Source organism: Triticum aestivum, chromosome 2A (genome assembly GCF_018294505.1).
Source record: "Triticum aestivum cultivar Chinese Spring chromosome 2A, IWGSC CS RefSeq v2.1, whole genome shotgun sequence".
Taxonomy (NCBI): domain Eukaryota; kingdom Viridiplantae; phylum Streptophyta; class Magnoliopsida; order Poales; family Poaceae; genus Triticum; species Triticum aestivum.
Genome location: NC_057797.1, coordinates 621,383,544 through 621,408,134, shown reverse-complemented (window position 1 = coordinate 621,408,134; position 24,591 = coordinate 621,383,544). Strand labels below are relative to the sequence as shown.

Sequence of the window (24,591 nt, the reverse complement as noted above, 5' to 3'; positions counted from 1 at the left end):
GGATCCCTCGGCCAGAAAATATGCGCCCTATTACTACCCTTATTCAGAGTCCCCCACAGATGGTGGCTGAGTTACTGGATCCTTTGAATGCGTGTTGGGATGTGCAAAAGATTCAACAAGTTTTTTTGCCAAGTGACGCCACAGCCATTCTTCAGATTCCAGTGTGCACACGGAACATGTATGATTTCTGGTCTTGGGGTTTTGAGAAGAACAGTCGGTTCACGGTGAGGTCGGCGTATAAGATGATTGTTGCTACAAAAAAACGGCGAGAGGATTGGCTGGAGGAGCGATCTGGTCCATCGAACACAAGTCAGATTGAGAAGTCTTGGGAGACAATCTGGCATGTTGCTGTACCAGCCAAAATCAGGAACTTCTTATGGAGACTAGCACACAACTCAATCCCCACAGAAGATGTCAGAAACAAAAGAAACATGGCGACACACGATAGATGTAGTGTATGTGGAATGGCAGACTCGTGGAAGCACAGCTTGATTGAATGCAGCATGGCGAGATGTGTATGGGCCTTGGTAGATCCGGAACTGCGTGAGCATATGATCGAAACAACGGAACCAACAGCACGCTCTTGGTTGTTTTCGATGATGGAAGTGCTAAGTCATGATGAGATGACACGGATGGGTGTTACACTTTGGGCAATCTGGTATGCGCGAAGGAAATTCATACATGAGGGACTACACCAAAGCCCACTGTCAACACACCTCTTTATCACGAATTTTATAGCTGAACTTGATCAGCTAAAGGAGCCATCAACCTCACATGCGATAATGAGCCCAGGAGAGGTTCGCTCGGCCTGGGTGCCGCCGCAGGAGGGTTTTGTTAAAATAAATGCCGATGGGGGTATTTCCTTAGATCACAATGTGGGCACTGCTGCTGCTATTTGCCGTGATCGGGAAGGCAATTATTTGGGATCCTCTATTCTGGTTGTGCAAGGAGCCACGGATCCATCTACAGTCGAAGCTTTGGCGTGTCGAGAAGCTCAAGCATTGGCAAGGGATTTGAGTTTGCAAAGTATTCAGGTGGCGTCAGATTGTAAACAAGTCATCTTACACATCAAGCAAGGAGTTGGAGGCAATTATGCAAGCATAATTAGAGAGGTGACAGAAACTACTAGTTCTTTCATGGCTTGTAATTTTGTTTTTGAACCAAGAACTTCAAATTTTGAAGCTCATAGGTTAGCTAGGTATGGTGTTTCCCTTCCCCTGGGGAGACATATATGGTTAGGGCATCCCCATGATGCTAATATTATCCCTGTAAACATTCTAACCATGCAATAAAGCCTAGTTATCCCTCCAAAAAAAAAAAAACTGACTGGGAACACATTACAAGCCCTGAAAAAACAATACCTCATAGCTATCAGCTATAAGATCCATCACATATAGTATGTGCTTGGAGTTATAAATATTTAAAACTTGGGTGATCAACTTGCATGTACAATACAATGGATTAACAAAGCTATCCAAATCGACCGGCCATCTTCCAAATTCTGTACTACCATAAACACTTCATGACATATTTTATGAGGATCATCGAGCAAAGTACACTCAAACAACAGGCTGCGTTGCGAACTATCGAAGGCCCTTTTATTTGCTCACTGCTGCCAAAATTAACCTTTCACCATTCTCCTTAGCCACTAACATTTTCCATATAAAAATACTTAATATCTCTTCAACACGAGCAACAAAACCAATAGCGGACCTTCAATTCTGTTTGTTATAAACATTTACATTAGTAACCAAAATTCTATCCTGGAGCACGCAACTCCAACGAAGTCTGGATGAGATGAACAAGGCACCACGTAGTTACCTCTTCTCTGGTTGTTCAGCAGATGCATATAATCAAGGTGTTTGAATTTCATAAATGGCTTCTCTGCGTTCCATCTACAAGAGCTGATCTACCGCTAAATAGTAGGACCCAACAAGTACAAAAGATGCGATTCCACTGCGTGCCATCCGTAGCCCAATGCCACGAAATAGAACATTCCTGTCAGCAGGTGACGTTCCTGTCATTCTCTCTATCCACATTCCTGGTGCTCTCCATTTAAGAAACCTCCTCTCCATTGCTATATACTGAAAAACAGTTGCAAGAACAAATAATGTGCATTTGCAAACAGGGTAGAATGTGGTTCCAAGTTTGAAAGCAGTCAAGTATAAACTTACCTTAGGTATCACAGTGCACTGTGAACGACTTTTGGCAGTATCAAACGTATGTGAAGCAGCAGCTGCTACAACTCCAGAGAAGCCTGCAGCAAGACTAGAAGCTAAAGGGGGTACAGGACCTGCTTCTTCTAAATTCCTGAGATGAGCAAAGGGTTAGAATAGACCAATACTAACGAAAATCAATCATGACACTGTCCCTATCTTTACTTTGCAAATCAAATATACTAATATGACTCCATTACCTGGGTTCAGGGTTCATGTTAACAGACTGCCAAGTAAGCATCGCCGTATGTATGAATTGCCAACAAGAAAAGAACATTCCACTAAAGACACAGTCTCGGGCTACCCCTGGCCTAAGTCCTCTCCATAAAGCACCCCATCCTTCAAGTGCTATCACTCTCGAAGGCACCTGAACATCAGAGGGTAACGGGGGCTTCCCAGAGCCAGTCAGCATCCATGGGTGCTGTTTCAGGGCACCCATCATGTCAGGATGCTTGGGGGAAAGATTGGACAACAGACTAACACTGCTATTCCATACTCTCATGTCAGGGACATGGCCAGGTAATAGCTTGGAAAGCAGTGGAAACGACTCCTGTATAACATTAGCAGGGTTCGTAGCTTTCATAGGTATGGCAGAACCAACTTGGGACCGAAGTTTGAGAAGTTCAAATGGTGTGCACACAAATGCCTCTACAGCACCAGCGGTTATGCCAGCCAACATTGCCTCAGAATAATTAACATGGTTGTCCTCCCTGCCATCTGCCAAGAGACAAACAAATCATATATCATTGCAAAGTTCTATACGTCGACCAGCATATGTCGCTGCAGATTACATTGTTAGTCAGAAGTTTCATGCTTAACTATTGGAAAACAGACAGTCGAATATAGTTTAGAATGTTAAGGCTATAGTTTTGTTGCACATAAGCAAAAGCTCCAATCACAACAGTTCTTCAGAGGTACCAATGTTAAATCATGCAAATTGTTTCTTTTACCTCAAAGGACTTTTGGTCAATCTGCAATTGGAGTATGATAACAGGGAAAACATATAGGAAATGGGAGGATATGCCAGAGAAGTCTAACCGACAACATGTCTAGTTTGCTCATGGGTGCTAAACTGCCAATAGAAGGTGCCAACAAGTTGATATCAAGCAGCCTACACTAAGCAAAGAATTGTGTCGCAAAAAAAAGTATGTACCTTTATTGAAGGCTGTTAAAAGCTCATAGGTCCCAAAACGTGCTCCCAAACCAGGCAGTTTACCTAATATTGACCACCCAATGCCACTGTAAAGACCTGAAATACATACAATTATTTAATAGGATATTTTTTGTGCAGAGCAAAGCAACATATGGGCATCAGAAATATGTTACTTTAGAATGCAGAGCAAAGTAATCCTCTCAACTCCAGTAGTTATTATTATGAGTACAATGATCCCCTTTGATACCATCATACATGAATTAGAAATCTCTAAAGTAAGTCAATCAGGTATGATAACATGAAGCAGGCACGGCAACAGAATGAAGTGAAATGTTTATGCAAGCCCAGGTATTTTATAAAGAAGCAATGAAGCAATTAAAAGCAAGCTTCTAGATCTACGTTTGGACGACAAAAAATTGTACAAGCTGAGTAATTTGACTAAATAATCCAAGCCTTTAGGCTCCTACTGGATATGCTCTTAATGTAGACAGTGCGTAGAACCACTATGGACAGTTGGACACAATCACAGTAAGATCTTATCTAATGTAGATTTATTATCTTTGTCAGGCTCACAAGCTATATGTATCATGATGGACTGTTACTAATAGCTGGATGGCAATCTGAGAAGTCAGACACTACCAGTTCTAGCCTGTCAACTCAACAAGCAACATCGCAATCCTATCAACTCCACTAGTTATTATTATGCATTGGCATCAAAGGGGATCGAAGATTTAATCACTAATCACAGATCACGACAGAACCACCAAACGAAGGAAGATCTCTACTCGTCTAGTAGCAAGCAGGCAAGCAACCAAACACCTGCAGGGCCGGAGACGTGCATGAGCCGGTCCACCGCATGACGGATCCCCATCTTCTGCTTCTGCCCCGCCGCGCTCAACTGCACACGCGGAAACAAATCAGACCCTGACGAGAGAAGAGCAGCACCGCAAATGGGAGAATCTGAGAGAGGGGGGCGCTCGCCTGGAGGAGGCTCTTGACGGTGTCGAGGGGGTGGACGGCGACGGCTGAGGCGCTGATCGCCGCGGCTCCCGCGGCCGCGTGGCCGGCGAACACGTTGTCCCCGAACGGCTTGCCGCCGCCTCCGGCCATCGCGGCGGGCTGGAGGGGGGAATGGCGACGCGGAGGTTTAGGGGAGGCGCCGAGGCGTCGTGTCGTGGGCGACACACACACTGGAACGCCGCTGGCCACTCACGAAGGCCGGCCCGGCCCATGGAACGGAAGCAGACCTGCACACGAATCTTGGCGCGATCGGACGGACGGGAAGCACGGTCAGAGTCGGACTCGGGTCCAAATTGCCTTCCAAAGTGGTGTGCCGCCGGGCGACTTGAGTACTTGACCACGCTCCTGCTCAGGCCGCCGGTCGCTTTTTGCTCTCTCGCTTCGCCGCCGGTCGTCGAGACGAGAGTGGCCGCCGCCTGAATTCTTCCTAGCCGCTCAACCAACCATCGATGGGCCAAGAACAGAGCCAGCCCGACCCGGCGGTGGAGGAGCCTTCTCCGCCGGCCGCCGACCCCGCGCCGGCGCAGTCTCCTGCCCCCGCGCCCTCCTCCCTCGAGGAGCTCGCCGCAGGTACACGCCAAACTCTGAATCTTAGGCGCCGGTGGCGATGTCCACTTATTCTCGTTTTTCCAGCGGACACGCGGCCGTTTCGAGTAGTGGTTCTCTTCAAGTCGCGGCAGCCTATAGGTTATCCGTCGGGTTGCTGGGATTTGGGGAGCATTGGTGGAAGCAGAGCTCTAGGGAAGGATAGTTGCGAGTTTTAGGTGGACGAGATTGTCCCTGTGATTCTCCACTATGTGGTTATTATATGCAGTTCAGACCTTGTACTAGTAGATGGTGAACTTACAAATCGTATAACATCTACGCGTTCATGCCGAAATTGAGGTAGTCTTTAATGCTAGTGCCATATAGGGTATGCGCTAGTTGATGATACCCCTGTCCTGAGGAGCTACCAAGCTTCAGCCTGCTAATATCTTGCCAAAACGACTAGATTCCAGTTCCACATCTCCCCCAAAAAATACCCCAATGTGCACAAAGTTCGCGCGCTCTTTCAAATTTGTATGGCATGCGCTGCTTTATTGGAGGTTCCCTAATCTAGACTGCCCTTAGTGTTCCTTTTTTGGTATCAAAAGGAGTTTTCATTCATTAACAATAGTAGGATTACAACATTTCTAGGCAACAGTCTAGACTGCCCTTAGTGTTCCTTTTTTTTGGTATCAAAAGGAGTTTTCGTTCATTAATAATAGCAGGATTACAACATTTCTAGGCAACAATCTAGACTGATATTACTTATGTGATGTTCTTTTAACCCGTGCGCTTTGCATGGGGTATGTTGCATCTTTCGAAGGCTCATTAATCCGTGCCAGCATTAGTGTTTTGATCTTCTGATTACTGATGTTGAATTTTTGTAATGTACAGAGGCTATGTCGTTTAGTGAGGATGATGAGGTAAGACCTTTTATTTTGCTCCTGGAAGATTGATAGATACCTATATATCAGTATTCTATTCTTCATGGTGCTTGGGAGATCAGTGAAACAGTTATCTGCTTATGCAGTCAATTGACGTTAAGGTACAGAAAGCTCTGGATTGTCCGTGCGTGGCTGATTTGAAAACTGGACCATGTGGCAGTGGATTTGTTGATGCATTTTCCTGCTTCCTGAGGAGCACAGAAGTAGAGAAGGTTGTATTTTTATCTCAAGTTACCAAGTTGCTTCAATTATAGCTGTCTTCTGTAAGTTACAGTACTTAAAATTTCCCTGGATAATCATAATAAAGAGCCTCTTTGTTCTAAACTTAACTCAATAGCTCAGGGGTGTTTTTTAGGTAAATACCCAAGAAAGTTATTTTAGGTAAGCACTCAAGGAAGTTGGGTGTTGGGATTAGTGTTTGGCAGATATGTGGTTAATTGATACCTTTTCTAACGTAGTCTTTATAATGAGTAGTGTGGCCCTTTCCTTTTATTGTCAACATTTTTGTTCTTATTATTTCGCCCGATACTATTTTCAGACGAATTCTGTGGCTGCTTCAGTGTGCTAGTTTGTAGTATAAACTAAAAAGGCACCCAAGTAGTTTGTAGATCTGACGGAGCACAATAAAGATCTTTTGTTCTGTGTCGCATTTTCTTACAATCCAAATAGCAACAGATGTATGGCAGTCATTGTCTATTTGGTTACACTACGATGTTATTGGTAGCCAATTATAATTCAATCTGGTCAAAAGTACTTATTCGGTTTACTTGTTACTTTATAACAAAATAAACCTCAAGAATTTGCCCTCTTTCCTCGTCATAGTTAAAAGAGTTAAGAAATGGAGATGCTATAACTCTTTGTAATACTCCCTCTGTAAAGAAATATATGAGCTCTTATATTTGTTTACAGAGGGCTATTTCCTAATGTCTGAATCGCTGTTGCATACAAAACTCTTCCACTCGTATGCTGTTAAATGCTTGGCTGTCTGATTCATGTCTATTTTCTTCCTGGATATTGACTTACACTAAACCTGCTTCCTTTGCCTTGCCAGGGATCAGACTGTGTGCAGCCCTTCATCGCGCTGCAGAACTGCATCAAGGAGAATCCAGCGGCATTTTCTAAGGAGATTTTGGAAGAGGAGGAGAAGGACGAGGAGGCTGAGAAGTCCAACCTGCAAGTTAGAGCTCCAGCATGGTCTAGAGAATCCAAATCCAAACCAAAGCTTTGAGATCCTGTGGTATTAAGCTGACAGCCTGATACAGAGATTACCCTGATTCACACTCTTCACCTTGTTTCTCCTATAAATTCTTCCTTTATAGGCAAGATTAAGCATCCAGGATTCTTCGGCAGAAATAAGCACAGTTTGTGTGGTAGAAATACTTCCACTTTTTTTTTGGGAGAACATTACACGTTTTTATGAAACTGGAAAACTTGTATTCTAGAGACATCAGTTTCTGAACGGATTTGACGAGCTGGTTTGTTGTCAAAAGGAACTAGTAGATTCCATGATTGCTGTCAGCCCATTATACGAAATCGATGGACCTTGTTAATCCATGCGTTCTTAACTGTGCAGTGACAGTTATTTGACCTTGTTGTGAATGTTGCTATCTGTCTCTTAACTCTGAGTTTACTAATGATAATAGTGTCATTACACGACATGTCCACCAAAGTGGACATAGTCTTAATTATTCTCGAAAAAAAGAAGATGGTCTTAAGTTTTTGCAAGAGCTTTTGGGGAAGTGCTCAACGATTTTCCTTCTGGCGGGCAGGCAGAGCCTTTTCCTTTTTCTTTTGAGAGCTGGCGCCAGGGATAGAAGCCCAAAAAGCATGTTGTCTTGGTGGGCTTTCGGCCCATTTTACTGCTCTTCCTCTCTCCCAACCCGTCACAGGTTTTTTTGTTCAGCCACTGCCTACTCTGGCTTGGTCTCTCTCTTCTCCGCACCCCGGAGGAGTCCCACCCAACTCCACTCCGCCGCGATAAGCCCTAGCCTCCACCTCCGTCTCCATGGCGACCACCACCACCCTTTCCCACCCGCTCTCCGTGCCCATCGCCGGGGGCCGCGTCCGGCGCTGCCCCCTCACCCTGCTCGCCCCGGCCCGCGCGGCCCCCCGGCGGCCGACGCCCCTCCTCGTCGCCCGCGCCAAGCGCACCAACAACTCCAGCGCTGCCCCGAAGCGAGAGGCGGACGAGGAGGTTGAGGTGGAGGAGGAGCTGCCGTGGATCCAGGACAAGGCGCTGGACCTCGTGGAGTTCACCGGCACCGTCACGCAGGCCATCCCCGGCCCCCGCGTCGGCTCCAGCCCCGTGCCGTGGCTCCTCGCTGTGCCGCTCGCCTACGTCGGCGTCTCCTTCGCCCTCGCCGCCGTCCGCACCTTCCGCAGGTTCACCTCCCCGCGCACTCAGAAGAAGAAGAGGGTGAGCCTTCGAGTCTGAAAATCATGTGTAGATCGATGCTTAGTGGGGGACTGCGGAGTGATACGATTAGCAGTTTAGTTACACACTGGTGGTTCCTCTCTAAGATTGGACATGTTGCTTGTGCTTCGTCTTTTTGGTGGCGGTAGATAATAAAGTGATGGCATATTTCTCTTATATATATAATAGAGTTTTAGCCATGCCAAAATGTAGGCACATTGTGTGGAGCAGCGGTTCGTTTGTTCAATCCAAACTCCAATAGTAGTTCATTGGGTGCTAAAGGCGTTCAAGGACTCGAGAATATGGGAGATTGACTCTTTTTTTTTTCTCAGCGAGGGATTCTATGTTGCAATTTCATCTCTATTCATCAAGTATCATAGAACCATGAGTCATGACCATACTAAATAGTTCAGTTTGTTTCAGTTAGTTGTTACTTTCAAGTGAGAAAGAATCAGGAGAACTTTTTTTCATTTTGTACTAATGAAGTTTCTGTTGATCACAAGCTAAGCTTACCTTTTTATTGACCACTGACTAAGCTTATGTTTTGTTTGATCACAATTCACAAGCTAGGCTCATCTTTACTCTTTATTTTCTTTTTCTTGCTGATGTTCTTGATGGGACTATTAATTCTGTTGCTCTTAGAAGTCATAACCATTATCCAGATATATTTTTGGCATTTCATGGTGACTCCATTTCTTTGCAGGTGACCAAGAATATATTCTTGTTGAAGTCACTAGACGAGTTGTTTCAGAAGGGCAGGGAAGCAGTGGATTTTCCAGCTCTTCAAGAACTAATGCAAAAGGTGTGCCCTTGATTCAACCATTATTCCTGAGAATCTGAACTTATATTGGACTGCTGTTAGCACACACCTGCTTTATTTTCTCAACAAATGAATCTACTTTGACCAGTGTTTCTCAGATATCTTATTCTGGAAGGTTAAATTACACTGATGACTTGTGCTAAAAATATTTAGACTCAAGACTATCTCCTTGCAAAGATCTAAACCAGAAATTTTGTTGGTCAGAATAGATTTTGACATATGAAACTGTAATGCTTTTGCACCAATGCACCCATTTGGCCATTTCTACTGCTGTTTGAGGAATGGTTTTCTTATTATGTTGTTGGCCGCAAAGCTGTCTGGCTATAGTGAGGACTACATATACACTTTTAACTTTTTCCCCCATGTATTCAGACAGGATTTGACATGGATGATGTAGTAAGAAAGTACATCCGATACACACTGAATGAAAAACAATTCAATCCTGATGTGGTTGTGGATCTCATACATCTTAGGAAAGCATCGATGTTAGAAGATAATGAAGTTGCTGAAATTCTGAATGAGATATCTAGACGAATTGTTCGGGAAAAAGGTATTTTTCTTCTTCTGATTCTGGTACTCTTAGATAACACATAGTTTTTCCTAAACCTTCAAGACCCTGGCTGCTCAATTCTAAAACACGGAAGTGATTTTGTCTTCTTTTGACTTCCTATGAAATTTGTGGATCTCCCTGGTGGAATCCTCTGTAAAACTTGGTACTGATCATGTGTCCCATAATTTACTGGTTTTGTACTTTGATTCACTGCAAACTTTTAGAAGATTACTTTCCAACGATTACTGAGCATATAATATTGGCATTTGTCTGTTTCTTCCATTGCTGTCAAATCCGCTCGTCGCGTTAGCTTTATACACATTGTTCAGTTATTTTAGCTTCTGAGCCTGAAAATGATGTCTGCATTGTGTGAGTTGCTAAACATCTGCTTTTTTTTTAACTTGGGTCGTCAAACATCATTTAATATACATCTGTATGCTGCAGCAATATTCAGACATAAATAAGAGAGTTTTAGCAATACGTTGTCATTTTTTATGAGCATGAAAATCTTAAGATGATGTCAAAATCAAAGCACTGCATTTGAATGCTTCATTTGTTGAAGTTCAATTTGACACCTTCAACATGAGTTCTTGTACTTAAAATTATACGGTTTATTTTTAGGGTTGCTACGAACCTATGAGCGTATGATTTGCATATCAAATAGGAGAATCATTGTCTTTCTAGAAGATGATCAAGAGCTGTGGCCTGCGGGATAGTGTTCAAAATATTATAAATTGCTTGTTTTTGGTAGGAGTGATAATTTTGTTTGATTCACAACTAAGCTTGATGTGTAAGGTTATGCTTGCACACTGCTAGAGTGCTGAGGATATTTGTGTTTTATGATATTGCAGGTCCAATAGTTATGGACTTATCTGGGTTTACAGAGCAAGGTTTTAAGCGGAAGCTTGCTGTGCAAACATTGTTCGGAAAAATCATGTACTTATCAGAGGTAAGCTGCTGGCGTCTGTTTTTATTGACTCTTGCAGCTAAGAATTTTCTGGACTCCAAAATAGAGTTAAAATATTTTAGATGTCATGATGTTGTATTATAATGTATTCAGCTCCTTCCCTGTTCCTCCATTATAACTGGATATCTGTGAATTATCCAGCTCCCAGAGTTCTGTTCCCGGGACGGCTCGCTTGTTGTCAAAGAAATCTTTGGAGTTACAGAGTATGGCTAAATCTCTGTTGTGGATTATCATCACAAATTTTATGCTACAACTGATGCATCCAATACTATTGTCATAACTGTTGTTTCTTTCCCTGTTTTCATCTGAGCAGCGAGGATGCAGACAGCCTTCGCAGTCGTACCCTTTCTGAAGCTGGTGATATCGAGTCGTTAGAAAGGATGGTCGAAGATTCTGATGAACATGGTACCCCATCATCATCTTGAAGTATGTTAGTGGTTGGATACTTATCATCTTTGAGTTTTGTCAATGGTTGAAGAAGAGAGGGTTGTCCTGGATAGTTGACTGCAAGTTTTGTAAATCTACCTTCTACTAGGATTGTAGCTTCTGGCAGTATCTCGGACCTGTCTACCACCTGACTAAAACAAGGAAGTTGTTGAGAGAATGGTAGCAGTGAGTTTATATAAAGCGACAATTGTTAACTGTATTTGCGTTGTTTATTCTTTTATTGGTCTTTATCCATGAATTATAAGACTGAACCAAGTTTATATATATCCCTACATTGGGTGTGAGTTGCGCACTTGTGCAACCAGGATATGTTTGGCAATGGTGCTGTCAGATTGTCGATGCAATGATTCTAAGTACTCCCTCTGTTTGTGAATATAAGATGTTTTGGATATTTCAATATGGACTACATGCAGATTGAAATAAGTGAATAAGCACACTAAACTGCGTCTATATACATCTGAATCAGGAAAAAGTTGGAACATCTTAATAGACTGAGATGAAGCCATTCTGAACCCATTGTGCACAATATGTGGGTAGCAAAGCATCCAAATTTGAATGTAAAACAACATGAGCAATCAAGTCTGTAAAAGATAAAAGGAAAATTTCCATTTAATTTTGACACAGGCAAACTGGATGAAGGGGTGAATAAACAGAGTACTCCAACTTCTATGGTGACTTGTATAGCTGACAGGAGCGTCGTCTGAAAGATGGAAGGAATGGACCTCCTGGAGATCTATACAATTGTGTTTCAGGTCATGAAAAGAATCATAAAACAATGTGTATCCTATATGTAATCACATCTAGCAAGCCAGACCATATGAATTTACAGATTGTTCCAAAAGATCCTGAGTCCACCAGCAAAGGATTTCAGGCTGCCCCACAGATTTGCCCCCTTCGATGCTTCATGCGCATGCTTAGGGCTGCATTATGGAGCAAGAAAAGCTGTGAGGAACATAAGACGGTAGCAACCAAAATAACATCACATGCAACATCTTAGTGTTAAAATGTGTGAATCAACGATGGTGGAGAGGACTATGTAAGCTATCTTTATACATGTGCTACTGATAAACACATATTTCTTGATTTGTTTGATGCAGTTTAAGAATAATGCAGGGATTGTCTCAAATAGTCATCTTTAGGTGCTCATGCTGCTTAATTTGCAGAGCCAAAATTAGCTACCCCGTTACCATGCGATCATTTGTAAATCAATTGTTGATCTTGCGTGAGGGAATGCAAGCAGTACCTCTTGAGGTTTTGTGCCTTAACCACATTGTTGTTTTCAGTTTGACCTGATGCCATTGGCTCACTTTTATCCTCCAAACAAGTTGTTGGGGATAACTTTGGCTTGGCAGCTCCAGCTTTACCATGGCATTTTGGAAGTTGTGGCTTAGTATTTAGATCCAGAGGTTCCGAAGTTTTAGCCTGCAAAAGTAGATGATTATTATTATGAGCACAAACATAATTGGAGATATATGATTATTTAAGCATGCACAGTGACGATGTTTAATGATGAAAACTCAAAAAGAAAAGCATGAAGAGTGAAAGTACGTTATCTGTAATGAGGTACTACCATTTCTTCATTTACACCCTGAAAGTTGGTAGCAGCAACTCTTGGAGAGAGATCGATATTGTGGAGCCCGTATTTTTCCTTGAAGTTTTCTGAGCTGAAAGAGGCATTTCTTACATCATTCTTGAGTCTTGAATTATACTCCAATTCCTGGAGTAATGCCAGCACTGTATAGTAGGACCCTCCAACCTGCTGACGAACATATGTCGCATGTGGAAATTTTCCTTCGTGTGAAGCCCTGAAACTGTGTTGAATAATAGAGCCAGGCATAAGCAATGGATGTAAGATTTACAAGCACAAACGAGTCCTTAACACCTCATCAGGTGAAGCACAATTATATGTGACTATATCCAGCTGGTAACAACGAGAATCGGTATAAAACTGGTACTTCCAGAATTTAAATTTAGCGAGGGTTCTTTTGAAGCTAAAACTTGGTTTTCATCCGGGAACAATGACAAAATCTGATTGAGTAGCTTAACCGCATAAATCAGATCGCTCACTTCCCAAATTTCGAGAAGGCCCTGTTTGATAGTAAAGTATTTTCTAAGTAATCCAAAAATACTACAGTCATTCATATTATCATAGTTTTATTTGCAATGAGCTGTTTGGTTGCCATAAAAAACTGCAATTTTAATATTACAGTATTGCCAAAACCGTGGTATTTTCTCTGCATATAAAAAAGAACCCCGGACCTTTTTTTTCTTTAACAGAGCGAGCGGAAAAAACGACGTTTGTATCGTCTTCCTCGCTCCCAAGGTGTCGCCCCTGCATGTTGTTCAGATCTTCTCCATGGGCAGACATGGATAAACTAAGAGACGACGATGGAGAGAAAAAACGGTGTCCATCGTACTGCCGCTTGCGCTCCTCCCTCTCTGCTCCTATGCCCCATGCCCCCAAGCAGCTGGTTGCCCCGCTGGCCAACTCACGCGGTACTGGCTGCTCCGTGAACCCCCAACGCACTATTGTCCAAGCTCGAATTTGCCCTGCGCACTCCTAGTTGTGTGCTACTGCTGGTCAAAGCTGTGTCGTATGCGTGTTGTTTTGCCACTGGTTGTGCAGCCGCCGCCATGCCGCGACCTTGCTAGCTGCTGCTCATCCCACACGCACTGCTCGTGACCGCCGCCAACATGAATGGCACCACGACGTGCCCCCATGCACTCCACCCTAACGCGCTCGTTGGAACCCATGCGTGTCGTGAACGACTATAGCTAGCTAAGTTAGGTTGATGCATACAAGCACTAACCAAACATGTCGCAGTATTCTCAATACTTCAAAATACTTTGTTTTGTCAAAATTGTGGTATTTTGTGCCTATATGCTAAAATACTGTAGTTTTGCAATACTACAGTTTTTGCAATACTTTGCTACCAAACATAGCCTGAACTAGCGGTTTTGCTGGATTCCAATCCTAGCCATGTTTGTGAGGCATTCACTGCCTGCTTAAACATGCTGCTTGAACCTTTCGAACCGCTCACAGAGCCAAATAAGAAAATGACATTGTTTATCAAGCACTATATCTCGAGTGGTACGAATCTTACATCTGATAAACAGAGTTGATCAGCTGGCTGTAAGACATTACTGTGTAATATACTCCCTCTGTAAAGAAATATAAGAGCGTTTAGATCACTTAAGTAGTGATCTAAACGCTCTTATATTTCTTTACGGAGGGAGTATAATGTAATTCTATAGTACGCAAGGTAGTATTTCCACCTTCACCCAAGATTGAAACTAGATAAAAGGAAGCACGGACACAAAGTATAACAAGTGCCGATCACAATAATAACAAACAGAAATGTTGTCTGGCCAAGTTGGCTTACTTTTCAACAAATTCCTCTACCCTGGCCATTCTTTCTTCTCTTGTCATTCTCTTGTGGACTTCGGGTAGATCCTGAGAACACAAAGAAGGGTGTTCATATTCTCACTTTGTGTCTGACCTGACATGGTTTGGGCATTTGCATTCCTAAAGCATCCTGGTTTAGCTACTAATAGCGCAATTATGATAGTATACCAGTGGAAACATGTATCAAAGTTCAACCGGTACTTATGATTTTAGCATGCACAGAGATTAAACTAAAACTAACTGTTAAAACCTTGTAATCTCTTTCTGAGATCTGATCTTACAATACAACACTATAAGATAGGCCCTGCCAGAAATGTAAGAGATCAAACTGGCAATAACTAACAACATGAACAAAATGGACAGAGAGTTAGAGTAGGGTTTCTGCAATAAAATACCGTCTCTTCCTTTATGCCCTCGAAGCTGGTCCTGGCATCTCTGGTTGAGTTGAAAGAGGCATCACTGACATCACTCCTCAGCTTCGAATTGTACTCCAGTTCCTGGAGTAATGCCCACAATACGTAATAGGACCCTCCAACCTGCTTACGAACATATGTAGCAGACGGAAATTTTCCTTCATGTGATGCCCTGTAACTGTATTGAATAGCAGAGCCAGCCATAAATAATGGATGTAAGGTTTAAAGACGCAAACAAGCCCATTGGGTGCATTCACAGATATACAATGCTAGAACTGCATCAAGCACCTAGCTCCATTCCAGAAGCACATTTACATGTGGTACGGCAGACATTATACAGCCGGATGTTTTATTCTTGACCGGGAAACAGTAGGAAATTAGGCTACTGTGAATTTTACATAAATATAAGTGACAGTATTCACATGAGGGGGGTATGTACAGAATGGATAAGTACAGTGGAAACAAGCTAAAGGAATTGTTGTATCCAGACTTTGAAACTTTGCAGATGCTTTCTTTTCACCCTATGTGAAACTAGGACGAGATCCTCCCTAAATTTCCTGCACCAACTCTCCAGGATCTCGTCGTTTCTTTGTGTACAGAAACCGGAAGTCTCAAAATTTAAAATTTGACGAGGATTGTTTTGAAGCTAGCACTTGGTTTTCATCTAGTAACAGTTGCAAAGTATGGTTGATTAGCTCGTTTGTGGAAGGCAATGACTAAAACAAGATTGTAGTAATTCGCTATATACAAAGGCAGCACAAGAAAACTGCAATACATGCTGATGACAATAATAGAGTTAGAAATGCTGGCCAGACCGAGTTTGACTTACTTCTCAACAAATTCCTCTACCCTGTCCCTTCTTTCTTCTTTTGTTAATCTCTTCTGGACCTTGGGTGGATCCTGAGCAGAGGGAGAACCCAGATGCTTCTTCCCACAGAGAGGCCGATAGGACGACCGTGCAACGGCGTCAGAAACGTCAGCAATGGCTGAAAAATGGGGGTAAAATGACAGAATTAAAACCCACAAGACAGGCAAACTAATTACATGGCAACAGGGGCAGCATTTGTGCACCTTTAAGACAAATCATACAATTACAAGCATTTATCCTAAAAAGTAGTAGTAATGGTGTTCTGGCACAGGGAAGGAGGTTAAAATCCTCCATGATTAAACCAAAATTAAACGGGGGAAACTTGGAGGAAAGATTACCAACCCTTCCTGGATGAGGCGGAGGAATAGAAGAAGCGCGCGGACGCGTGCATCGGAGAGGCCGATTAGGGTTTCATCGGTGTTCTGCGGGGAGCGAGGCAGAGCAGAGGAGGAGCTGAGGCAGGGGAGGTAGACGAGGAAAGCGGGCTCGTTTGCTTGCAAGGCTGTCAGTTTGGCGGTGGCTAGCTAATGTGGACGGGCCCCGATGTCGGCAGGGACTGGCACAGTTAGCAAAAGGGCATGTTGGTTTTCTTTTCTGTTTTAACACTAGTTTTTCTTAAGAAACCAATGAACATCTTACATCTGTTAGTTACTCCATCCGTTCCTAAATATTTATCTTTTTAAAGATTTCAAATGGACTACCACATATGGATGTATATAGACATAGTTTAAAGTGTAGATTTACTCATTTTGCTCCGTACGTAGTTACTTGTTGAAATCTCTAGAAAGACAAATATTTAGAAACGGAGGAAGTATTATTATTTAGAAGAACAGACAAATTAACAAAAAATCGTCCGGTACAAAATGGTAAATGAGCCCAATCGGCCAACTGGTCCGCGTTCTCGTTGGTCCACTCGCGCGTGTGTGCCATGTACCCGTGGGGCGTGCATGTGCCACATCCCCTCATGTTTCTTTCTTCCTATACCAGGTCAAAACAGTTTCACTCATCTTTCTCCCGCTTCTCTTCTCCCCCACCAAATCGAGGATTTGCAAGCCGGCCGCCGATGTTGTTCAATCCGCCACTGCCACCTCATCATCGTTGACGACATGGTCACGCCCACTGCCTCTCACTCATCCTTCGTCCTGTTTGCGGGAGCTGCTGGCTGCTCATCGATGTTGTAAACCAGAGGCACGTGAAGCCGCCTCGAGTCGGAGGGGGCTATGAGTGGCCGCTGCTGTGAGGCCAGTGCTGCTAGACGGTGCAAGGTAGGCAACCACTTCGTTGCACAGTGTTGCGATGCCAGTAGCTCGGCGTTGTAGGGCGGCCCCACTCCTCGCGCCGGTGCTGCAAAGGTTGGGCACATGAGCTACAAAGGCAGGCGTTGGTGCTACGAAGGTCGACTGCCGGTAGGACACGTGTTGTTGTGATCCCCAAGGTGTTTTATGCGAGTCCATAGTCGGTGTTGCAAGGGCGTGGTACTGATGCTAGAGGTGATGACCGCCGGTGCTAGGGATGTGACACGCAATACCGTGATGCTGCGACCGGCAGGGCGCTCTGCTGGGATCAACGAACTACGATGCTGCTAGACAGTAGGCGACGAGAGGCGCACTACCACAGTGGTGCTGCCGATGGGGAGCTCAGTTGGAACCGGCGACCCGCGGTGCTACCAATCAGTCAACAACGAGATACACACAATCATGATGCTGGGACTGGCGTGCCTCTCAGCTGTGACGGTGCGGCGCTCCGTTAGGATCGATGACCCGTGTTACAATGACAAAGAAGAGACATATGTCGCTGCAATTGATGGTGCACTCTGCTGCAGAGGCCAGCTATGGGGCATGGTGGTGCTACGAGCGTCCATGCATGCTGTTGGGAGAGGCATGACGTAGACTATTATAGTTGGCGCGAGAAACCATGCGTGTAACTATGACAGAGCAGGGAGGATATGTGTTGTGGTTTTTGCAATGGGAGGAAGGCGTTTGTTTATGCAACGTGAAAGAGGGCGATTGGCCACAAATGAAGCGATCATACGGCAGGGAAGGTGACCAATCGGGGCTTTCGACCGGTTGCGCGACACCTAGCATTGCCCTAAAAATGGATATAAATTCTAGGAAAGTTGTCATTGTTTGGGTAAGATTGTCAATATTTACTTGCCACAACATTAGCTACAAGATCTCTTTGGGAGGGCTACAAATCTCCTTGATGAGATGGTGAAAAATTATGCCCATTGGCACTCTAAAAGAACTCCAAATAATGAAGGTAAACTTTATTGAGGATATTGCATGCTTGAATGATAAGGTTGATATGATTATGTCTATGCTTGCTACTAAGCATGTTCCTACTGATCCTAAGGGTATTTCTATTGCACAACTTGTTGAACAAAATAAGGAACAAATATAAGTCAACTTTATTGGAAGAAACAATTCTAATATCAACGCTCACATGAATATTTTTGGTAAAAATTATGCTAAGCCTTATCCTCAAAATGCTCGAAACTCATATGAAAACTCTTACGATCATAATAATATACCCACTGGTCTAGAAAATATGATGAAATATTTGATTACTACTAAAAAGTAAGTTAATATTACGACCAGTGGAAAGCTTGATATATATTATACAAGTAGCAAACACACCATGATTAGAGCTAGAGGAGAAACATAAAGGTTACAGAGAGAAGCTACAAATGCTGAACTGTTTGCTGAAAAAGGGATTGAAGAGGTCAAAACTATAAGTTTTGTTGGACCTCTATTGCGGATAACCCTATGATAATTCATATTACTTTCCATGATTATAAAGGCGGGATTGGAGAGGTCATGACTTTATATAGCAATGATCCCACTATTTTAGAGAGTGTTAAATCTGATTGTAGTATTGCTAAAAGCGGGTTTGGAGAGAGATCAAAACTTTAGGTAGTATTTATCCCACTGTTTTAGATGGTAATTTTTTATTATGATGATTGCACTCTTACTGAAGTGATAAAGGTTTTGCACGAGTTTGTTATAAATCCTAATGCTAGTGAATACAATAGAGAATTGTAGGAGCTCTCTTAAAAGCTAGAGAAGAAAAATATGAAGAAGAAGTTTCTATTCCAAGAAAATTATAAGATGGTTGGGAACCTAATATCAAGATCATAATTAATAACTTTGTAGGTAATGCATTATGTGATCTTGGTGCTAGTGTCTCTACCATGCCAAAAGCATTATATGATGTACTTGGATTAAGATCTATGTTTGATTGTTCTTTAAGTTTACATTTGGTTGATTCAACCATTAAAAGGCCATTGGGAAGAACAAATGGTGTCCCTATAAATGCAAATAGAAAATTTATGTTACCAGTGATTTTATAGTAATAGATATTGAATGCAATCCTTCATGTCCTATCACATTAGGAAGACCATTTTAAAGAACCATTGCGATGTCATTGACATAAAGGAAGAGGACATATAATATTTCATTTTCCAATGAGGAAAGGACATGACATTTCCAAGGAAGAAAATATATTACCATATGAAACCATTATGAGAGAAAATTATTCCCTGGAAAATAATAATGAGAAAACTTCAAACTATCCGCAGAACACCATGCCTAGCTAAAAGACATTAAAGAAAAGCGCTTATGGGAGCATATTTATCTTTTTATTTCCTTTGAGTCAATAAAGTTGTTGTGTTCTATCGCGATAAAATTTTATATCCTTCTGTAGTACCCCCTCTATAAAGAAATATAAGAGCGTTTAGATCACTAAAGTATGTTGGGGAACGCAATATTTCAAAAAAATTCCTATGATCACGCAAGATCTATCTAGGAGATGCATAGCAACGAGAGGGGAGAGTGTGTCTACGTACCATCGTAGACCGAAAGCGGAAGCATTTAGTAATGTGGTTGATGTAGTCGAACGTCTTCACGATCCAACCGATCAAGTACCGAACGCACGTCACCTCCGCGATCTGCACACGTTTAGCTCGGTGACGTCCCTCATACTCTTGATCCAGCTGAGGCCGAGGGTGGGTTCCGTCAGCACGACGGTGTGTTGACGGTGATGATGAAGTTCTGACGCAGGGCTTCGCCTAAGCACTACGACAATATGACCGAGGTGTAAAACTATGGAGGGGGGCACCGCACACGGCTAAAGATCAACTTGTGTGTCTATGGGGTGCCCCCTCCCATGTATATAAAGGGGGGAGGGAGGAGGAGGCCGGCCAGGGTTGGCGCACCCAAGGGGGGAGGAATCCTACTCCAAGTAGGATTCAGCCCCCCCTTTCCTACTTCCACAAGGAGAAGGGGGGAAGGAGTAGGAGAAGAGAAGGAAAGGGGGGCCGACGCCCATAGCCCTAGTCCAGTTCAGTTTGGGCTAGGGGAGGGGCGCCACCTCTTGGCTGTTGGGGAACGTAGAAATAATTTAAAATTTTCCTATGTGTCACCAAGATCAATCTAGGAGATGCTAGCAACAAGAGAGAAGGAGTGCATCTTCATACCCTTGAAGATCTCTAAGCGGAAGCATTGCAAGAACGTGGTTGATGGAGTCGTACTCGCGGCGATTCAAATCGCGGAAGATCCGATCTAGCGCCGAACGGACGGCGCCTCCGCGTTCAACACACGTACAGCCCGGGGACGTCTCCTCCTTCTTGATCAAGCAAGGGGAGAGGAGAAGTTGAGAGAGAACTCCGGCAGCATGACGGCGTGGTCGTGGAGCTCATGGTATTCCTGCAGGGCTTCGCCAAGCTCTACGGAGGAGAAGGAAGAGTTGGAGGAGGGAGGGGCTGCGCCAGGGAAGGGGTGCGGCTGCCCTCTCTCTTCCTCACTATATATAGGGGGAAGGAGGGTGGAGGAGGCGCCCTAGGGTTCCCTAGGGGAGGGGCGGCGGCCACAGGGAAAACCCTAGATGGGTTTGGGCGCCCCCACCCCTAGGAAACTTGCCCCCCAAGCCGGGAGGGGTGGCTGCCCTAGGGGAGGCGCCCCCACCTCTCCAAGTTACGTGAGATGGGGTGGGAGGGGTGCACAGCCCCTTAGTGGGCTGGTGTGCCCCTTCCCCTTGGCCCATAAGGCCCCCCAACGCTTGTCGGGGCCTCCGAAACCACTTTCGGACACGCTGGTTGTCACCCGGTACCCCCGGAACAATTCCGGACTCCAATACCCTTCGTCCAATATATCGATCTTCACCTCCGGACCATTCTGGAACTCCTCGTCACATCCGGGATCTCATCCGGGACTCCGAACAACCTTCGGTAACCACATACTATTTCCCATAACAACTCTAGCGTCACCGAACCTTAAGTGTGTAGACCCTACGGGTTCGGGAACCATGCAGACATGACCGAGACATCTCTCCGGCCAATAACCAATAGCGGGATCTGGATACCCATATTGGCTCCCACATGTTCCACGATGATCTCATCGGATGAACCACGATGTCGGGGATTCAATCAATCCCGTATACAATTCCCTTTGTCTATCGGTATGTTACTTGCCCGAGATTCGATCGTCGGTATCCCAATACCTCGTTCAATCTCATTACCGGCAAGTCTCTTTACTCGTTCCGTAATGCATGATCCCGTGGCTAACTCATTAGTCACATTGAGCTCATTATGATGATGCATTACCGAGTGGCCCAAGAGATACCTCTCCGTCACACGGAGTGACAAATCCCAGTCTCGATTCATGCCAACCCAACAGACACTTTCGGAGATACCTGTAGTGCACCTTTATAGCCACCCAGTTACGTTGTGACGTTTGGTACACCCAAAGCATTCCTACGGTATCCGGGAGTTGCACAATCTCATGGTCTAAGGAAATGATACTTGACATTAGAAAAGCTTTAGCAAACGAACTACACGATCTTGTGCTACGCTTAGGATTGGGTCTTGTCCATCACATCATTCTCCTAATGATGTGATCCCGTTATCAGTGACATCCAATGTCCATGGTCAGGAAACCATGACCATCTATTGATCAACGAGCTAGTCAACTAGAGGCTTACTAGGGACATGTTGTGGTCTATGTATTCACACATGTATTACGGTTTCCAATTAATACAATTATAGCATGAACAACAGACAATTATCATGGACAAGTAAATACAATAATAACCATTTTATTATTGCCTCTAGGGCATATTTCCAACATTGGCCTGCCTCCTCTCTTCCACCACTAGACCCATGAGGCCCAATAACTTCCCGGAGGGGGTTCTGGTAACCCCCGGTACTCCGAAACTCATCCGAAATGACCCGAACCATTCCGGTGTCCGAATGTAACCTTCCAATATATGAATCTTTATGTCTCAACCATTTTGAGACTCCTCGTCATGTCTGTGATCACATCCGGGACTCTGAACAAACTTCGGTACATTAAATCGCATAACTCATAATACAAATCGTCATCGAACATTAAGCGTGCGGACCCTACAGGTTCGAGAACTATGTAGACATGACCGAGACACATATCCAGTCAATAACCAATAGCGGAACCTGGATGCTCATATTGGTTCCTACATATTATATGAAGATCTTTATCAGTCAAACCGCATAACAACATACGTTATTCCCTTTGTCATCGGTATGTTACTTGCCCGAGATTCGATCATCGGTATCATCATACCTAGTTCAATCTCGTCACCGGCAAGTCTCTTTAATCGTTCCGTAATGCATCATCCCGCAACTAAATCATTAGTCACATTGCTTGCAAGGCTTATAGTGATCTGCATTACCGAGAGGGCCCAGAGATACCTCTCCGACAATCGGAGTGACAAATCCTAATCTCGATCTATGCCAACTCAACAAACACCATCCGAGACACCTGTAGAGCATCTTTATAATCACCCAGTTACGTTGTGACATTTGATAGCACACTAAGTGTTCCTCCGATATTTGGGAGTTGCATAATCTCATAGTCATAGAAACATGTATAAGTCCTGAAGAAAGCAATAGCAATAAACTAAATGATCATAGTGCTAAGCTAACAGATGGGTCTAGTCCATCACACCATTCTCTAATGATGTGATCCCATTCATCAAATGACAACACATGTCCATGGCTAGGAAACTTAACCATCTTTGATTAACGAGCTAGTAAAGTAGAGGCATACTAGGGACACTCTGTTTGTCTATGTATTCCCACATGTACTAAGTTTCGGGTTAATACAATTCTAGCTTGAATAATGAACATTTATCATGATATGAGGAAATATAAATAACAACTTTATTATTGCCTCTAGGGCATATTTCCTTCAAAGTAATGATCTAAACGCTCTTATATTTCTTTACGGAGGGAGTAAGTGCCAAGAATTTCTGTTAGCATGTTAAAACTGCAATTATATGTGTTGATGTGGTGAAATTGAATTTTATTTTTTCTACCGTCTGCTACTTACAAAAACTAGTAAGCGTGCACGTGCAATGCACATCTCGTTAGAATTCAAAATTCAAATTGTGTATTTTGGATGCATTTGTAGACTTTCACATCGGATACATCTAACCAACTTCGAAGAATCATAACTGGTGCAATCATTATGCATAAAAAATTATATGAAAAGTTGGTTAATGCGTTTTTTTGACAGAAAGACTGTAAGGAAACCCCCTACAGTATAATTGGTGCAACAAACCCAAATTGCAAGTACCATGCCTTGAACTTGGGTGGGTGGGAAGGCATCAGCCCCTTCCCACCACTAGGCTATGCCTTAGTCTGATATACTTGCATGAGAAAAATATATAATTATTTGTTAGTGTAGTACCGCAAGATACAAAAATGACATAAAACATGTGTTATCCAAGGTGACGACATGCACGACTCACGTTTGACACAATATACGAAACTAGAATCATTTTTGACACGGTCAATCTTGTGCATCCATAATTACCAGATATAATGGCTAAGAATTACACACAAAAATGTTGTTCTTAATGACAAGTTCCCCATCACAATGTCTCAGGCTCAAGAGAACGTTCCCTCGGCTCTGTAGCCATACCCTCTCACCCTGACATTTTCTTTACTTGCAGAGTCTGCCTAATTTAAAAGGTGTAGTTAGAAAGTGGAATGTTAATGTTTGTTTTACACCTTTTTCCTATCAATAATATAGCAGTTGTATGGTAGCAACTCCTCAGAAAAAGAGGAAAGAGACTGAAACATCTCGGTGTGCTCTATCTTCACTCCCTAATAAAGTATGAGCAGTCAGAAGATTCAATAGTATTGTGTGTGTAGCATAAAGGGCATGACAAATCTGAAGCATGTGCGGTATTAATAATCCATTGCACTGCAGACAAAAGTTCAGTGGTGTATTAATACGTCTCCAACATATCTACAATTTTTTATTGTTCCATGCACTGGTACAACAACGTGCTATACAAACGGTTTTTAATCCCTTTCCACGACGGCGTTCTGAACCGTCGCTTAGTGAGTGACTGCGATAGGGGGTCCTTCCCACATGACCCAGAAACCGTTGGGATATGCACTCCTGGCACACACGCTTGGAAAAATGAGGTCGTGTGCGACCGGCGAGCGATCAAATACAGTTATACGTACAGTAGTGCTAAAAAATACAATTATAAACGCGAAATCATTTCTGGTCGTAAGTACATCCCACACAGTCAGTCCCCTCTAAACATTTTCGTTCGTATATACATCCCACACAGTCGCTCCAAGGAAAACGTTTCTGTTCGCAGGTACATCAACACAATTTCCCCCGTTAAATCGTTTGTGATAGCATTGCCATTGTACATGATATTAACAATTTTATAGTTTGCATTATTGAATGCATCACACACGGTGCGTAGAAAAAACTAAGTGGCAAAGTGATGACCCACAAGTATAGGGGATCTATTGTAGTCCTTTCTATAAGTAAAAGTGTCGAACCCAACGAGGA

The 24,591-nt window shown here is 43.4% G+C and overlaps 4 protein-coding genes across 5 annotated transcripts; 2 read left to right on the top strand and 2 right to left on the bottom strand.

Moving 5' to 3' along the window:
* Positions 1-1,654: 1,654 nt before the first annotated feature.
* LOC123189835 (uncharacterized) lies at positions 1,655-4,610 on the bottom strand. Of its 2 annotated transcripts, XR_006496013.1 has the most exons (7): positions 4,351-4,610; positions 4,189-4,267; positions 3,370-3,465; positions 2,417-2,933; positions 2,175-2,310; positions 1,822-2,084; positions 1,655-1,721 (listed from the first exon to the last, which is right to left on the bottom strand). XR_006496013.1 is itself a non-coding variant. In XM_044602339.1 (6 exons), exons 1-6 carry the CDS (start codon positions 4,477-4,479, stop codon positions 1,896-1,898), a joined length of 1,146 nt encoding a protein of 381 aa, XP_044458274.1. In that variant the 5' UTR covers positions 4,480-4,610; the 3' UTR covers positions 1,655-1,895. The 2 variants fall into 2 exon arrangements, 1 of the variants encoding a protein (XP_044458274.1); XM_044602339.1 differs by having other exon boundaries at positions 1,655-2,084.
* A 60-nt stretch (positions 4,611-4,670) lies between these two features.
* Positions 4,671-7,408, top strand: LOC123189836 (mitochondrial intermembrane space import and assembly protein 40 homolog). Its single transcript, XM_044602341.1, has 4 exons — positions 4,671-4,959; positions 5,809-5,837; positions 5,945-6,070; positions 6,910-7,408. The coding sequence occupies exons 1-4, from the start codon at positions 4,839-4,841 to the stop codon at positions 7,084-7,086; spliced, it is 453 nt and encodes a 150-aa protein (XP_044458276.1). The 5' UTR covers positions 4,671-4,838; the 3' UTR covers positions 7,087-7,408.
* Positions 7,409-7,750: 342 nt separating this feature from the next.
* LOC123189833 (uncharacterized) lies at positions 7,751-11,254 on the top strand. The gene is made up of 6 exons (XM_044602336.1): positions 7,751-8,274; positions 8,975-9,073; positions 9,464-9,641; positions 10,493-10,590; positions 10,750-10,811; positions 10,922-11,254. The coding sequence occupies exons 1-6, from the start codon at positions 7,864-7,866 to the stop codon at positions 11,031-11,033; spliced, it is 960 nt and encodes a 319-aa protein (XP_044458271.1). The 5' UTR covers positions 7,751-7,863; the 3' UTR covers positions 11,034-11,254.
* A 288-nt stretch (positions 11,255-11,542) lies between these two features.
* Positions 11,543-16,295, bottom strand: LOC123189830 (uncharacterized). The gene is made up of 7 exons (XM_044602335.1): positions 16,085-16,295; positions 15,704-15,860; positions 14,857-15,052; positions 14,439-14,509; positions 12,626-12,866; positions 12,299-12,477; positions 11,543-11,975 (listed from the first exon to the last, which is right to left on the bottom strand). Exons 1-7 carry the CDS (start codon positions 16,131-16,133, stop codon positions 11,879-11,881), a joined length of 990 nt encoding a protein of 329 aa, XP_044458270.1. The 5' UTR covers positions 16,134-16,295; the 3' UTR covers positions 11,543-11,878.
* Between the last annotated feature and the right edge of the window lie 8,296 nt (positions 16,296-24,591).